The 17,678-nt window shown below is 41.1% G+C and overlaps 2 protein-coding genes across 3 annotated transcripts; both read right to left on the bottom strand.

Annotated features, from left to right (window-relative positions):
* Window positions 1-674: 674 nt before the first annotated feature.
* Window positions 675-9,239, bottom strand: tmem71 (transmembrane protein 71). 2 transcript variants are annotated; one of them, XM_061840013.1, is made up of 10 exons: window positions 9,070-9,239; window positions 7,897-8,058; window positions 7,775-7,820; window positions 7,012-7,239; window positions 4,409-4,644; window positions 4,112-4,306; window positions 3,452-3,518; window positions 3,288-3,355; window positions 3,149-3,201; window positions 675-1,486 (listed from the first exon to the last, which is right to left on the bottom strand). In XM_061840013.1, the coding sequence occupies exons 2-10, from the start codon at window positions 7,925-7,927 to the stop codon at window positions 1,463-1,465; spliced, it is 948 nt and encodes a 315-aa protein (XP_061695997.1). In that variant the 5' UTR covers window positions 7,928-8,058; window positions 9,070-9,239; the 3' UTR covers window positions 675-1,462. The 2 variants fall into 2 exon arrangements, with proteins under 2 accessions (XP_061695997.1, XP_061695998.1); XM_061840014.1 differs by lacking the exon at window positions 9,070-9,239 and having other exon boundaries at window positions 7,897-8,644.
* Window positions 9,240-9,546: 307 nt separating this feature from the next.
* znf622 (zinc finger protein 622) lies at window positions 9,547-17,579 on the bottom strand. The gene is made up of 7 exons (XM_061839876.1): window positions 17,449-17,579; window positions 15,814-16,369; window positions 15,147-15,431; window positions 14,583-14,745; window positions 11,553-11,659; window positions 11,238-11,381; window positions 9,547-10,595 (listed from the first exon to the last, which is right to left on the bottom strand). The coding sequence occupies exons 2-7, from the start codon at window positions 16,361-16,363 to the stop codon at window positions 10,465-10,467; spliced, it is 1,380 nt and encodes a 459-aa protein (XP_061695860.1). The 5' UTR covers window positions 16,364-16,369; window positions 17,449-17,579; the 3' UTR covers window positions 9,547-10,464.
* Window positions 17,580-17,678: the final 99 nt, after the last annotated feature.

Consider the following 17,678-nt stretch of genomic DNA (forward strand, 5'->3'; position numbering starts at 1 on the left):
GAAGAACATCCATTTGCAAATTGTCTTAAAGTGGATGAATGTCACTAATTTTTCCAAAATATAATGCCAGCCACTGTGGGTCAGCTGGTAAAGCGTTGGCCTCACAATTCTGAGGTCCTGGGTTCAATCCCAGCCCTGCCTGTGTGGCGTTTGCATATTCTCCCCGTACCTGCGTGGATTTCCTCCGGGCACTCCGGTTTCCTCCCACATCCCAAAAACATGCAACATTAATTGGACACTAAATTGCGCTGAGGTGTGATTGTGAGTGCGGCTGTTTGTCTCAATGTGCCCTGCGATTGGCTGGCAACCAGTTCAGGGTGTACCCTGCCTCCCGCCCGTTGACAGCTGGGATAAGCACCAGCATGCCCCGTGACACTTGTGAGGATAAGTTGCAAAGAAAATGGATCGATTGATGGAGTATCCCAGGCGGATGATCTCAATATCCTTTGCTTGGCTTTGTTGATTTGATTGGGCTTTCATTTCTTTAAAGTAGTGCAGGCCAAGCGCTTTCCCACTCTTATTTCATTGGTTGGATTAAATGATTTAATAAGCACCCAAATGTTTACCCTGTGTTTTACCAGATGGATTTGAACAATATAGCTGGTGTGTTCACATACTTTTGCAGATGTAAAAGTATCTATTTTTGTGGAATAGACAAAAAAAATGTCAAATAATATTTTTCAGACAACTTTTATTGTACATCTGAAAGTAGTAAATATAAAGTGCGATAAATGTGTCAGATGTTTGTTAGTACTTATTGTGATTGATATAATTACATCTTGACTAGCAAGTAACATCTTGATACATTTAGTGACATTTCCTCCATGCTGAAATGTAAAAGGTTTTAGCAAAATAAAAACAAAATTTGAAAATATGCAAATAGGCTTTAACATTGATCAATTCCTGACCAATCAAATGTGAAGATAAGTTATACACATTAAAAAGGTTAATAAGTACATTTAGTGCTTTTAAAATCAACTACATGTATGTGAGGTCATGGTGTGCCAGATAGGCCAAAAATAGAAAGGGGGTCAGGGGGATCATGCTCATAGAAACCTCAAAAACTCAAAATCTAAAATTTTTCTGTAACCAAAAATACTGACACGCCCAAAATCCTCACACAGTTTTTAGTGTGTGCATGCGTACAATGGTCAACAGTCAACGAGCCTCACTGAATTTCATTTGAAAGTACACTTTTAGTCACCTTGGCGATGACAATTTTCAGCATCCTAAGTTGCTATGACAACTAAGGACAATGAATGGAAGAAACGAGTTTTTTTTTCTGGATTGTCTTGTCACTTGGCATGTTATAAAAAATGTTATTAAGCATTATAGTAGACATGTTTAGAGGCTCGTCAAGCCGTGAAGAAAGTAAAAATAATTCTATATGATCACAAAAAGTCCTGTAAATAATAATACAATAATAAAAACGTGTGTGTTGGTGCAGTTCCAGTGTGGGAGGTCACTCGTAGCGTGAAGTGATGTCCTGAAAGTTGATGGGGGAGACATTACATTTAAAATTTTGTCTAAACATTTTCAAAATGATATTTAGGAATACTGCGTTCATTTGTGTTGAAATAGATTTACCTGTACAAAAAAAGTGTTTAAAGTCCTTAAGTAAATTCAAGTGAAAATAAGTACATAATGATTCAAACACCACAGCGAACAGTTAAAGCCGGAGATTAAGAAAAAGATGACATGTATATTTCTTCTTTAAACATTTTATCTTATTTGTGTGTACGTGCTAAGGATAGTCCTCTAATGAGGAAAAACGTAGCGTTGTCTATTGAAATCAAACATTTGATTTCATCGCAACCCTCCTCGTCCCCAGGAGACATCACCGAGACGTTTAACGCAATCGGCAAAGACTCAAGTTGCCATTAATTAGGTCACCAACTACCGTAACTTTCGGCCTATAAGCCGCAACTTTTTTCACACGCTTTCAACCCTTCGGCTTATGCGACGAGGGGTATAACATGTGGATTTTTTTCGAACGGCCCAAGGGCGCACTCGACCGGAAAAGCTAAGAGTGAGACCAGTGGAATATATGTGCCGAGTAAGTGACTTTTGCCGGTATGTTTTGTTTTTTAACCGGCCCAGTTAGTGCTGTGCTAGTGTGTTCCTGCCATATCTCAGTGATTTTTACTGGTATGTTTTTTTTTTTTTTAAAACCATCCCTATTAGCGCCGCGCTAGCGTGTTTCTGCCGCGTCTCATTGATTAAGGTATGTTTTTTTTTTTTAACCGGCTCTGGTAGTGCTGTGCTCCCCTGTTGCTGCCGCAGGTTTTTTTTAACCGGTATGTTTTGGGGTTTTTTTCTCAAACCAACCCTGTTCATGCTACGGTGTTGTTGCTATGTTAAGATAAGGTATTAGAATTTATAAAAGTCTTTCTGTGTACTGTCTTTCTTCATAAATATCTCGTGTTTCAATGTGGCCACTTACGGCTTTTACACAGGTGTGGTTTATGTATGTACCAAATCCTTTACAAATGTACTGGATGAGGTTTATAATCTGGTGCACTCTTTAGGCCGGAAATTACGGTCGTCTCCAGGCCAATGAGACGGAGCTCTATACAACCTTGTCCAATTCTAATTGATTTTATTATTATTTTTATTGTTGTTCATGAGTTTTCTTATGTTTTACTTTATTCTATTGATGTTTATTTCTCGTCATCCATTTTTATACATTTCTGCCTTCAGTTGACTGTTTTCTTATTTTTTATTTGCTTCCATGTTTTTGAAAACTTTACATTTTGTAATTTGTTTTTACAATCATTTTCAGCAAAAGTTTACTTTGAAAGAATACTTTCGATTTAGCATATTTTTACATCTCACTTTTTTATTTTCACTATTCAAAACATATTTTTGAATGGGTTAATAAAATGATTTTAGTTGTCTTGATTTCAGATTTTATTTGTTTTCTTAACTTTTTTTACCTGGAATTTTTTATATTTGCCATTTTAACCCTTATTAATAAAAAAAAAAAAAGTTTACTTTCTTGTGTTTTGGGTTTTTTTTTTTTTATAATTGATGGCTTACCATAACAATTTTAAGACTCTTTTTCTTTTCTTTGATTTCCCTTAAAACAAAACTCAGTTCATAAAATTGACTTTCGAGGCGAAACGAATGAGTACTAGCGCCTCCTCACCTCGGTCATGGCTCGCCTCCTCCACCCTCGCATCCCAGTCGACCTGCTAGCACCTGGAACGCGTGAGCGATATTGCATTTTTGCACCGAAATAACACATGATGCATGAAGTGAATTGCAAGTACCCACGTAACACTCACACATGCACGTCGCTGTAATCGTGCAAGCCGCCATCGCCGCCACTTCCGCCGCACTCCGCAAGAAACAACTGAGAGAGGCAACCATGTCGTCAGTACGCAATATCAGCAGGAGTGTTGGAGTTGCGTAATATGTTCAGAAGTCGCAAATAAAAACATCAGTTTACCATGAGCAGAGCGTTGTGAAGATAAAGACGGCAAAGAGCAAGAGAAAGAGAGTCAGCGACGTTATGCCTAAAACACACAAACACAATAGCACAATATAAAAAGAGTAAATGAAGCACATCATGAAACACTATAAAGTTAAATTTGTGAATAAAAATGAAGTTAAACTGAATAAAGTAAAAATTAAAAGTAAATAATTTCTTTAAAGGTAAAATAAAATATTCATGTGATTAGTAGTAATAAAAGGAAAAGTAATGATAATGAAAATAGTTGCAATAAAATTACAGTAAACTAAAAATAATTCAAAGTAATAATACAATGAAAATTAAAATAAAAGTACAAATGGTTGGATTGGGATTAAAATGACAGCGAAATTGATATAAAATAAAAGTAAAATGTTGACATTTTAAATGAAAAAAATGAAATACAAACATATTTTTTATTTAAGATAAGGAAAACAATTATTAGTAATCAAACAAAAGTAATAGTAAATTGAAAGCAAATGTAGTAAAGGTGAAATTAAAAATTTAATTCAGCGGGACAATGTGAAAATAAAAAATACTGTACAGTATATTCAAAATTAAAAAACAGCAGTAATAATAAAATAAGCTAATTAAAATCAAATGAAGACAAAAAAAAATGTTTATAATAATAATAATCACCTGTACTTTGAAGCTTGTTGGGCTGACGGCAGGTGCTGGCGTAGAAGACGGAGGGAGGAGGGACCTCCGAGAGTCCCCCCAGCGACTGGGTAAAACACTCACTCGATTGACAGATTTCTGAACAAATGTCCTCCTGGATTATCTGCTTGAGGAATGGGGTCTCTTTGTCTGGAGTGGGCACCACTTCACAGGGATCTGACAAGAAAATTATCAAATCGTGTAAATACATATAATATATTGCAAATACAGTACATCTACCTCACTCTTATGAGGATTTGAGTATAAATCAGAGTTCACCGTAAGTGAAGAAACTGCAGCTGGACCAGCTAGGTTCTTCCAGCGAAGTGAATCCTTCTTCCTGGGCCCAGTTCTGGTTCGAGTGCGGATCCTTGCTCTCCTGGTCCGGGTCCTGGGATGTCCGGAAGACGTCACCAAAGACCCTGCTGTCCAGCCAGGTCTGGCAACTCTCAGTGACGTCGCTCAGCAAGTGAGCCAGTGACCTGCCAGCTTTACGTCTGCGCCTCCTGAACACTCTAAAGACGACGCAACACAAGGATGCACTTTAATTACCCCGACGATCAGTAAGTACACAAACCAATCGAACAGCCCAGCCACAGACCCAATAGACTGACCCCAGTAACCACTCATAAAAACCCACCCACCAAATGAACAGGCCCTCCACCAAACCACTCATCAGACAACCCACCATTCAACTAACAACTCATCGACCTATGAAATGAGCCAGCCACCGAATTGGATTGATTTACCAGGCCCTGCGCCCAGCACATCTAATCTACATACTCCATTTCCGAATCGAACGACCTAACCAAATGACAGACCAATCAAATGAGGCACCTAGCAACTGAGAAACCCGTTCACTGACTGACTGGGCAATGAACCCACCCACAGACTCTCTGACTACCCAAGCCCTCTACCCAGCTGGTCAGTCTGATCAAACAACCCACCAACCAATCAACCAACTCAAACGCAGACTGATCAAACAAAAATTCACCCACCATCGACAGACTCAACCCGAACCCACTGAACGATCCACTCGCTCACCAACCGACCCAGCAAACAACTCACCACACATCAATGAACCAAATCACCTACCCACCTAGATTGACTGACTAATCAACTGACCAAAGAACCCACCCACAGACAAAACCAGATTAGCTACTTACCCACCACATCAACTCACTAAAGACCAAAATACCAATTAACAAACCAATTGAGCAATCCCATGACAGGCTCATTGGACCATGCCTCTCAACAAAGGTTCTGCTGACACACTGATCGGGGACCCCCCCAGCTACTGCCTGTCCAACCAACTGATCCAGCCTCTCACTCAAAAATCAACCGAATGAGCCAGACACCCATTGGTGAAGCCACCAAACAATCAATCCACCGAGCGACTAACTCACCAAGCAACTGACCTGCCTGTAGAGCTTGTGCACCTACATCATAAAATCTCCTGACTTTTGTTTACATCACCATATTGCCGGTCAAGCTAAGCATTGCTCAATGCTAAGTCAGTTGGAGACGACACGGAAATATGCCTTGTAGCACGACCCCCAGAGTCTGCGAGACTGTCAGACATTTTAAAGCTGAAAATTAATGACAGTACGTGGAATAATTAGATAAACTCGGCAAAGAGGACCCGTATATAATGCCAAAATCGATGTTTTCGCCGATAAGAAATTGTACTGTCAATTCGCTTCCATTTGTCTTGGACAACTGGATCCACACATGGATCTGGTGAGTAAATTGTCGAGATTTACACAGAAATTTTTGAAAGCGTATAAAAGTCTGAATGCATCCGAATACTTTGTTGCAGGATCTGTTCTAATCAGGAATAAATCCCACAGTGACGGTTTTGACGGTTCATGAACGTGGAGGTGTGTTCGGCGACACGTTAACCTTTGCTGGAATCCATCGATCTTTTCAGCTAGTATTCAATACAAATACCAATATTGTACCTGGTTTTACACAAACTCGCATTCATTAACTATGATTGGGGGAAAACAAAAAAGAAAACGAGCGAGTTTCCCAATTAGCGTAGCGTTTCCCAATTAGTACTTATAATAACAAGTTGGCTCATTTGAGAACAATGCGTTAAAAAAAATAAGACTGAGTCGGCTCCTCTGTACATGAAGCATGTTGCAGCCACACGTTAACCTACGTAAACCTCTGTGTGATCGACGGTTTATTTTTCTTTTTTAAATACGCATTGGACTCATTTGAGAACAATGCATATTAAAAAAAAAAACGTATGTTGGGGAGAGGTTTAGCGTGTGGCCGCAACACGCTTTCGTGTATGTTGGAGATGACTCCCTGTCGTTTTTTTTTTTTTTCACACATACACATTGTTCTCAAATAAGACAACATGGCATTATAAATACTTCTTGGGATTTTGACATTGAGAAGAATAATTCTTACCTGAAGTGAAGTGATCGCGTGTGTATTTGGCTGTGCACCATCCGTCACATTTAATTGCTGACCATTTCTGGTCTGGTCTGGTATTCCATAGAATGATCTGTTTAAATATCTGTCTCGTCTGTTGTAACAACCAACAGCACAACATGTCTCGGGGATTGTGTATATTCTGCTCCGGTTCAATGTCCCTCACACTGTCGAGCAGCTCTTTTTGACCGGCAATATGGCCCCATGAAAACGGTGACGTCACGTGCACGGGCTCTATCGGCAAACCAATTGGAGACCGCCCCCAACTGACAAATCAACTGATGCACCGACTAAGCAGACACCCTACCCAAGGACTCTGACCAACCAATCCGACCCCTCAGCGACTGATTGACCTACTCACCCATGCATCCAACCACCCACCCGACAACATTACATGACATTCGTGCCATGCTGCAATCTCAATGAAGCATTCCAACCTGAAAATGTTCTCCTTGTAGGACACTCTGGCAGCGCACGGCGCCAGAGACACGTTGCCGTCCTCATCCCACAGGAAGCTGTCATCGGTCACAGCGTAGTAACCATTGGTGAGGAGGCGGGGTGAGCGGCGGCAGCAGATGGAATGGACGTCGCCCGCCAACGGGGACCCCACGGGCGATGAGTAGCACACGTAGGAGGAGTCGGGAGACAACAGGGACACGTCCAAGCTGAGTGGGACACCAGGATCTTGTGAATGGTCATGTGATCACAAAACAGGAAGTGGACGAATCATGTGGTAGTAAAATACTACACGCTGCAGTATGTGGTATGTGACAAGAAGTGTGTTCCAATGACAATTTAGGATGGGTCTCATTTCATGTTCATGAAGAAGAGCTTCAAATCTATATTTCCCCACCAAAATCAGTTTATCCATCGGTATTTGTTTTTCTTTAGTGAACTCAAAGAAAGACTTGAATCTGCTCTCTCTCCACAAAGGGAACTTCCTGTGTCTAAATGTTTTACTTTATAATAGTATTCAATTACCAATCACCAGCTTCGCTTAATTTGTGAGCAATATGGAGTCCTAAAAAAAACACATGTGGCTCGCGAGTTCTAGGTTCCTGACCACAGAGTGAGATAAAAGCAAAACTGGAAAAATGTCATTTGGTAGTAAAATAGGAAGGACACGACTCACACTCTATCGGAACAGGAAATGCACATTGATCATGTGAAAAATGCATGAAAGTCAACTTGTGATGTTACCTCTGGTGAGCAGAGCTGGACCTCAAGCGTCGTTTGATTGGTGAACCTGCACAGCAAACCAGCGTTACCTTCAACTAGTGAGGATGAGGAGAAACAGGAGGACAACAAAAAGATTGACGTACTGGTCACCATGCTGGAGAAGAACAGCGACATTTCACTCTTCTTAGTCTTCCTTCCTTTTTCTGACTTCAGTCAGGACGAATGAGGTTGACTCAATAAAAGGATGATGGGAGCGTCCAATCAGGAAGTGTTCACATGCCGCTGACGTCTGCTGTACGACCGACCTGTTGCAGTCACCAAAATGGACAAAAAAAAAAAACAGGACAAAGAGGTTTTTCATATGAGAAAAGTAAACAAAGTTTCCAATGACTGGCTTAAGTCATTTGGGTTCTACCATATAAACTAAATCAACAAAAAAATGGAAGTTTTCCTTCAATGAGCTAATTTCCTGAAAATGGGTGTCAAGTGGATGACTTCATGTTGAATGTAAAAGTTGTCGCAGACCATGGCAAGCAATCAAAAACATGCGGGTAGATGGAAAACAGGTGCTCAGTTTTAACAAGTCCAAGGCTTTTCTGTAATGTCTCTTTGTCATCATCCTCAAAGCTCTTCTTCTCTGAGAAGGTGCCATTCTCTCTCTTGGGTGACCTCTGTGATCATGTGACCAAAACTTAAAACAAGAGACCCTCTGTGCGTCACAAACAAAAAACAAATCTTTCATCGGCAGTAAAGCTCCAGGCAAATGTAGACAAACATGGTGACCACTATACCACCCTAACGTCCTGCCATTAAATTAAATATATATTAAGGTCAGCAAAACGATGCAGCTCGGTTTTACTTTCACTTCACTTCCTGTTTGTCTTTGAAAAACGTTTTTTTTTCTTCTTTTTTTCACCGTATCGGGAGTTTCCCAGAATGCTTTGCGGCGAGCTGCTGATGCTGGAACCAAACGCGTCACCGGAAGCGGACAAACAAAGTAAAAAGGTACTTAACGGCATTTTTTCAATTTTTGCACCGAGCGTCCTTTTAAAATTGTAAAGATTAAAAATTTATTTAATCTAGAATGTCTCCAGACTCTTTTTTTGACGCGGCTATATTTAGCTGCATGCCTCACATATTTGCCACATTAAGTCACGTTTACGTACATTACACGTATACTAAATTACTGTATTTATAGTAACATAAACGTATTTAACTTTACGAAAGTCTATAGATTTATATTTAATATCGTACTCAACAAAAGCGACTGTATGTGTCGTGTGGTAAAGTGTGTTAGGACACAAAATAAAACTCACGTTTAAATTCTTTGGGCTTTAAAATCCCGTTTCCCCGTCAAGAAAATAAAAATTCTGTCGGTTTGCTTATTTTCGACTGTGAATTGTTTTCTCGGACTTTCATAGCTACGGAAAGGAAAACTGTTACTCTCGATTGTCCTTCTATGACGACGTTTACTCTACGTCATTGGAAGAGACGCAAACCGGAACCCCTCTTTCAAAGTTCAACAGTTTCCGAAGTTTCAGTTTTTGTTTTTTTAAAGATATATTTTATTTACGCGCTAGGTACTTATTACGTCTCTATTTTATATACTGATATATTTCGTGGGGTTTTAAATTCTAAAAATAGGATAATGGAATGACAAAATTGTTTCCTGCTGATTAGTCCAGGGTGCAACCCCATTTTCTCACAAATTCACCCTTCCCCAAAGGCAGAGGTTCGCAACCCCCCACCCCCTCATAATAAAAAAAAAAATCCCAATTTGTTGCATTTCAAGTTTTTATTAGAACATTCAGCCAAACATTACTGCATCAATATTATTCTAGGGTGTAGCTGATATATCTTCACTTGTATGTCAAGTCCACAGGTGTCCAGTTGAAGGACCAAACTAGCCATGAAAATGACAATCAAATGTGAGGTAAATTACATAGTTTGATTAGACAATAGTAAGTTTCTTTCGGCTTGATGAGAAGGGTCAGGAAGGGCATCCGGCGTAAAAATAGTGCCAAACATTTATGTGCGTTCATCTGAGATGACACGCTGTGGCGACCCCGAAAGGGACAAGCCGAAAGAAACGTACTTACTTTTTAAAGTACTGTGGCGACATTATCTTTTAGCTGACCCTGAAATTTCACTGAATTCAAACTTTCATAGTTGGAAAAGTCACAAACAGAAGACCCCCATGTAATGTTTCATTGCAGTAAAAATCTTTTTGTTCCATAATGGGGAAAAAATAGTGATGCCTTTGAGAGACTAGTTCAATTCATTTCGTGACCACACTTCACTCAAAAACTTCCCCATTGAAATCAATGGCCTCTGGCAAAAAAAAAAAAAAAAAAAAAACAATGAATGAAGGGCAAAAAAAGCACTCAAAAATATTGTACTTTACAAAAACATACAGAAATGACGATTTAAATGAATGTGAAGAATTAAACCATTTTTGTCACTTTTTGCTTCTATTCAATGGACATGGTGTTGGTACTTCTGGTGTCTTCCCATTGGCTAGCAAAACATTGATATGGAGACATCATAGCTTCTCAGTAAATTGCAATAATATATGACTCAGTTGGGTCATTCGCATCTCGAGATAGCACTGTAACATTTCGGTCATTGAATACCATGACAGCTGTCAATTTGTCCACCCGATTGCTTCTGTGGCTCCAAACAGTTTCAAATTCAAGTGTTTTTGGCCACCCTCAGAAGATGACTTGCGGGCGGAAGTGTTTCTGCTTAGTGGCGTTGTGACTCATTCCCATCTTCAGCATCCACTTGGACTTCATCATCTGCACGTACTGCATGTCACGGACGCAGCGCACGCTACCGAGGCCTACCAGACAACAGGGCAAAGATTGGTCGCTTTTTTTCCACGGTCACCTCACTGGTTGGTTGATTGACTTAATTTCAGCAAATTTGAGAATAGTCTGTCAAAAGCCGAAAGTACTATAGTTCCATCATCTCCTCAAACACTTTTTCAAACGATCCTAACTTATGAGCGAAGCAATAAATAAAACTACGGCATGCCTAAACATTGGAATAAATGGGAATAATTCTGCACGCAAAATTACCTCTGTAGTTTGCAAGTTCTGTCTGCACCTCAAAAATGCACCCTTTAACTTTTAGCGAAGCAAATCACAAACGTATCTAACCTAAATATTTTCACTCAGTATTGTGTAAAAACAATCCAAACTTATAATCTTGAGATGCCGCAGCTCCCAGAGTGAGGGAAGAGGCAGTTTTGCAGCACTTCTCAGACATTTCTATTGTTCAAAAGATTTTCTTTTTTCCACTTATTTTCAACACTTGAAATTGGTTTCAAATGTGTAAAAAAAAAAAAAAAAAAACAGCCCACGTGAACAGAAATAATATTCATTTGTGAATTTGACAATTCAAGAATTCAGCATGGATATAGACTTAGCTTTGAACTCCAGTGATAAATGAAGGTTGAGTATTTTGTGAGATTGTTACATACCTGCATCTCCGGCCCATCCGAGCGCTTTGTATTGCCGCAACACACGTCCCACCGCGTTCCTGTTGTGGCTCAGGGTCAGGGTCCTCTCGTTTCCGAAGCGCTGCTTGTAGTACCTCATGAGGGAGCGATGGCCGATCCTGGCGCCTGAACACAAATGAAATCACCCAGGGATTTTTGTCAAGTAGGGCCATGCGACAAATCGATTTTATTACTTCATTGTTCAGAATTGTTCGTTGTGGCTCGTGTACTTCATGTGTACCACCTAGATGAAATTTTGCACCTAAATCCTGGTCACTCATCCTCCATGACACTCACCTGACGGAAGCGTGAGCTCCATTGTCTCATCGTCATATTCAAAGTTCTTGTCGTCAGGAAGCTCTTCGTCGTCCATGTCATCATCCCCTCTGTCTGGGTAGCTGCTCCTGTTCACCAAACAACATACAAATCTGCATTGTTAATTTATTCCAGACTCCCAAATACCACAAAGGCAATTTTTTAGTGCAGTCAAATAAAAAATGTTTTTAAGGGGTCATCCTTTTATTCACTGTTTAGTTTTGGGTTTTTTTTTTTACACTGCACCCACCCACCCAATATATTCAAAATTGTTTTTCATGGTAATTATAAGACAACACCAATTATTAGCAGATATTTTTTTCCACAACATTTTCACATAAATTTTAAAAAGCGTGAATTATTTGCATTTTTTTTGCTATTCACAGTTGAACTCCATCTCTCAGCCTAGTGAATAGCAGTATACTGTATATAATGTATATAGTAGCCAAAGACAATGTAATACAATTGAACTGATTTGAAGCAATTCTTTTCCCCATTCGCTGTGTTCTGAATCATTTACTCATTCCCTACTCCCTCATGAACAATGCGTGGGTTATTAGTGCACTTTTTAGTTAGCTACATAGTCCACGATATAAAAATGTGTATGTAGTAATACGGGATTCAGGAAAGAACCGATTGATTGCAGCAAATGAAAAAAAATAATAATAATACTGATCACTTCCGGAAAACAATTGAGGTGGATATAACTTCCCAAGCTACTTTGCACGTGGTTGACTAAAAAGTACACTAAAATCCTTTAAATAACGATTAGGGTATGAGCAGGTGATGAGCTGCATTTAGAAACATTAACTAATTTCCGGCCTATAAACCGCAACTTTTTTTTTTTCCCCACACGCTTTCAACCCTGCGGCTAATTTGTGCATTTTTTTTCTAACGACCGCAAGGGGGCACTCGAGCAGAAAAAGTAAGAGTGAAACCAGTGGAATATATGTGCCGAGGAAGTGACTTTTACCAGTATGTTTTTTTTTTTTTTTTTTTTAAACCAGCCCTGTTAGCGCCACGCTAGCGTGCTTCTGCTGTGTTACTGCAACATCTCAGTGATTTAGGTATGTTTTGTTTTTGTTTTTACCGGCTCTATTAGTGCTGCGCTACCCTGTAGCTGCCGCGGCTGTTTTTTTTTTTTTTTTTACCAGTATGTTTTTTTTTTTTTTTAACCAACCCTGTTCGTGTTACCGTGTTGTTGCTATGTTAAACTAAGATAAGGTATTGAGGCTTTGAAAACACTTTGTACCGTCTTTCTTTGTAAATATCTCGTGTTTCAATGTGGTTTTCAATGTGGGCACTGGTGGCTTTTACACAGGTGCGGCTTACATATGTACCAAATGCTATTTCCTTTACAAATGTACTTGGTGAGGTTTATAATCCGGTGTGCTCTGTAAGCCGGAAATTATGGTATTCATTCACAGGGTTCATACTCAGTCGGACCCAAAAAATTTAAGGGCTTTTTAGGGCCATTCTTAGGAGCTGACACGAAAAATTTAGGGCTGAAACGGAAAAAATTTAGGGCCGACACGAAAAATTTAGGGCCATCGTGGGAAATCAAGAGTAAGGAAAAAAGACTCACCCAATGGTGCCATCAACCGTTCTTGGTTCATCAAATGTTCCAGTACCTCAGTACCTGTGACAGTGATCACCTGTCGCCCCTTGTGGTAGTTCTCATTGATATGACCATTGTCAACGTCTTCACATAACAGTATACAGAAAAAAATATTCTAACTACCATTGCAACTATATACACAAATGTCTTCTACTGATGTCTGTCTCAGCACCCCTACTCGAGCTCCTTGAGCCTACCCAGTGCCTCCTCTATTTGCTGCTGCAGAGGTGACAAAGAGGCTAACTTGTCCTTTGCTCTGCCTCTGAGTGCATTGGGCTCGGTGATAAACCTCAGCTTCCTCTTTTCTTCTGCCTGCTCACACAGCCTGTCAGCCTTCTCAATAAGCGTTGATATGTCAGTCTCTATTCTGGCTTTTTTGGCTTTGAGGCAGTAGAGATGAAAAGTGGGCAGGTACGAAGTCTTCCTTTCCCCACAGTGGTAGTTTTTAGCAATGTCACTGTCTGGGAACATGACTGCAAACACTTTCGAATTATTTTCACAAGATTTGTAACTGTAATGGCTGCACATCACTTTTAAAGGCCACACGATCTCCGCCTTTAACGAGTACGCCTTCGTGTATTGAACGACGTTCATAGAGCCTGACTTCTCGCTGGGTGAAGTCGATGGCTGGACAACTGTAGGTGCGCATGCACTGCTAGTACCACTGCCTGAAGTTGATGTTTCACTATCTTTATATTTTAGAAACAGATTCAGACTAACGGAAGATGAGAGAGTCTTCGCCAAATCAGCGCGTCTCCTTTTTTTCCGGTGCTACTTCAGCGATTTGACGCCCATCTTTCCTAGCTGGTAGCTCTGCTTGCACAGATGGCAGTAAAACATGTGCCGATCTTTTGCATCTCGACGAACCCAGCTTCCAAACTCCTTACTTTCAACCCAAGCATCTTGAAAAATGCACTTCCCCATGATACAAGTTGGATCGATGAAAGACGTAACGAAGACGAAGTGAAATACCGACTGACGGAAACGAACAATGGAATATCAACGACAAGATGGCGACTCGTTGTCAACACGGTGACTTCCCTTGACAATTTCCGGCTGTTTTAGACGCCAGACGGATCGCAATTTTTTTTAAATAAATTTTTTTTTTTTCGGGAGAATTTTGGCGGTAGAGGTCCTCCCTTTGATTTTTTTATAATTTAAGGCCTTTTTAGGGGATTGACCGGTTTTCATGGATTTTAAGGACTTTTAGGAGCCCCTAAATGCACCTTTGAAAATTTGGGGGTTTTTAGGGACTTTTAGGGACGCGTGGGAACCCTGATTCACGACTCCAAGTAGTTACTCTCAAAAAAGCTGTGGACCCCCGATTTAGGGCAATGAGCCACTTTGAATAGAAGTCGTTACTTCCCGTCATCACGAGAGGTCATCGCAGTTACCTGAAGTCGTAGAAGTCGGCGAACTCAAGCGCGGCGTCCCCGTCTGTGAAGAGCTTGCAGTGACTTTTGTCCGTCATGTGACTCTGCACGGCTTCCGTGGAGTAAAAAGAGCGCCCCTTCTCGTTGCACCACAGGCACACGTTACCCGCGCCCACCTTCTCGCCTGGGGAGAAAGAACAAAGCCTATTTCAAATCTTTCTCGCATCTGTATGCCACAAAAGAGCACAAGGTTCACAGTTGCAGATTTTTTATCTTTTACGACAAACGGGGAAAAAAAATTGTGCTGTACTAAGGGGCTGATATTGTCACAATGTGGCACGCAGACCCGAAGTAGCAGTACAATGTCCATTGAATTGAAGCAACAACCAACGAGGTCTTACAGATTAAACGCAAATATATTTTGAACCAAACCAAACTGCACGTGGGAAGTGATTCTTTCACGTTCCACCAGGGGGAGGCTGCATAACACACTTTGAGAATTGCTGGCAAAGCCAAAAACCACCCATCTCTTTCAATTTGTGGTCATTTGGCTAAATTCCTACATTGGTTTGCGTTGAGACTTACCGAGGTAGCGGACCAGACCCCTGAGGTCCACCAGGTATTGAAGATCCGGGATGAAGAAGCTGTGAACGTGTGTCATGTGGGCGACATTCCGCAGCAGCGACTTGGAATGATGCGAGCAGAACAGACAGTCGGTGACGGGAATTGAACCAGGTAGGGGGGTGATGGCGGGCTGATCCGGGTTGGACGAAGCGGCTGGGTCTCCATCCTTTTCCTCTGTGGGCTCATCCTCATCATCCTCCTCCATGTCCTCCTCATCATCCTCATCTTCGTCCATGTCCTCCCACTCTGTAAGAATAACAACACAACACACAGAAGTTCTGTAAATCCTCATTTTCCAACTAATTTAATCTTTTGTTGAGTGAAATGTTTATTTTTTTTGTTTTTCTTTTACAATTTGTTATTTTAAACAGGGCGGCACGGTGGAACAGCTGGTGAAGCGTTGGCCTCACAATTCTGAGGTCCCGGGTTCAATCCCGGACCCACCTGTGTGGAGTTTGCATGTTCTCCCCGTGCTTGCGTGGGTTTCCTCTGGATACTCCGGTTTTCTCCCACATCCCAAAAACATGCAATATTAATTGGACACTCTAAATTGTCCCTAGGTGTGATTGTGAGTGCGGCTGTTTGTCTCGATGTGAAAAAAAAATGTAAACAAATTTAAATAATTTACCATCCTCAGCGGCAGCCCCTTCGTCCCGCTCTCTCCGCTTGGCCTGCTCCTCCAGCCACACCAGTCGTGGAGGTTTTTCCGCCTTTTTCTCCTTGCTCCTCACCGGCGCCTCCTTCTGGCTTGTCCTGCACTGCTCCTTGAAGGCCTGCTGCAGAGCCTTGTTCCTGGCGTCTCTGTCCTCCTTGTCTTCGCTGCCCAGCCCTTTCTCCAGGTTCTTCTGGTTAAGCTTGTCCACCTGTTGCCGAGCAGCCTGCAGGGCGCGGCGCTCGGCCTGCTGGTGTCGCTGTGATTGTAGGTGGTTGCGGAAGGCGTTGGCACTACAGAACTTTTTGTTGCAGACGGCGCAGACTTCGCCAACATTGCTTGGGTGGCATTCGGCGGCGCTTCGCTGCAACAGGACACGCTCCTGGAAGTTGGCGGCGCTGACGGGTGGCATGTCGGCAACCTTGCGCTTCAGGTTGTAGCGGTGCCAGTCACTCTTGTAGTGGGCACGTTGCACCTCTCCATCAGAGAATGCCACGCGGCAGCTGATGCACGTGTAGGATGACATGGCAGCCTGTAACACAACATTAGTAAAACATACCCTACTCACAAATAGTTTGGGATACAGTCGTCTCTCGTTTAACACGGGAGCTAAGTTACAAAACCCCCAAAAGACAAAACTCAAGCTACGTAGCAGCTATTTATGAATATTTTAAAGCTTTATGCACAATATCAATAGAAAAGATGCATGTGAGGTGCAGGCATGCATGTATTATCTTTATCCATTTGTGTTTGCCAACATTAGGTTCGACACAGTTGTATATGAAACTCTGAATGGGTGTGACTTTTGGTGAGTGACATGGGAGTTAGGAATGGATAGGTTTCAGATGACGTCACCATAGTCAAAGGATTCCCTTTTTCTACGATGTCATATCTCTTAGACCAACCGGATGAATTAACGATGGAAGAAAACTTCACGCTTCATCTATCACCTGTGTTCTCTGACCTCTATAACACACAAGATGGCAGCCATCGCAAGGAATGACGGGTAATTGGAAACTTATCTATGAACTGGCATCTGACTCAATATGTCTATACACACATGAATTATTTCTAGATCTAACAAGTAAAAAAAAATACATTCGCAATTATTCAAACAGATTAAAACACTTTCAAAAACCAAATCAAATGGGGATTTTTATTATTATTTTTTTTTTACAATTTAAAGAACTCGTACAAACCTCGAGCTCAAACATACTAAAGTCACTTACCATATCACTGTAGTGACGTAACTATTGTCACACAATGAAACACTATAAGCCATTTCAACAACAGATTCTGTTCGTCAATCGTCACAATAATAACTTACGTAAACAATTACCCAATAGATTCAATCTGGATAACAACTGTAGCTGCCCAACGTCAACAACAAGAATGGCCGATTAAACACTTGAATTGTTCAAAGAGTGCTTTTACATTTGGTTTTGCGTTCCATTTAAATGTATGCTACACGTTTCACTCGCTTTTTAGGTTACTAGCTAGCGAGTCCCACTCGTACGTCAACAACATGGAGGGGGGGGGGACATCGACGTACGATTACTTGATTTATGTCATTGTCACATACAACAGTCGCGTTTTCAGATTCAAACTTACGTCTTGTGAAGGCTAAACCAAAGAAAGTGCGGAATCTCCGTAAAAAAATAAAATAAAATACGTGTTCAGCGTGTTTCTCAACTAATGAGGCTTTTCCTGTCAACCTTTGAACTCCTTTTTCTTCGTTGTTTTTTTTTACGTGTTTACGGCGCTAACCATTCGCTCAGTGGATAAGGAAGGTATTGCAAAATCTGAGGGGCAACCCAGATTACAAATTAAACTAACACTTT

The sequence above is a fragment of the Syngnathoides biaculeatus genome, chromosome 13 (genome assembly GCF_019802595.1).
Source record: "Syngnathoides biaculeatus isolate LvHL_M chromosome 13, ASM1980259v1, whole genome shotgun sequence".
Lineage (NCBI taxonomy): Eukaryota > Metazoa > Chordata > Actinopteri > Syngnathiformes > Syngnathidae > Syngnathoides > Syngnathoides biaculeatus.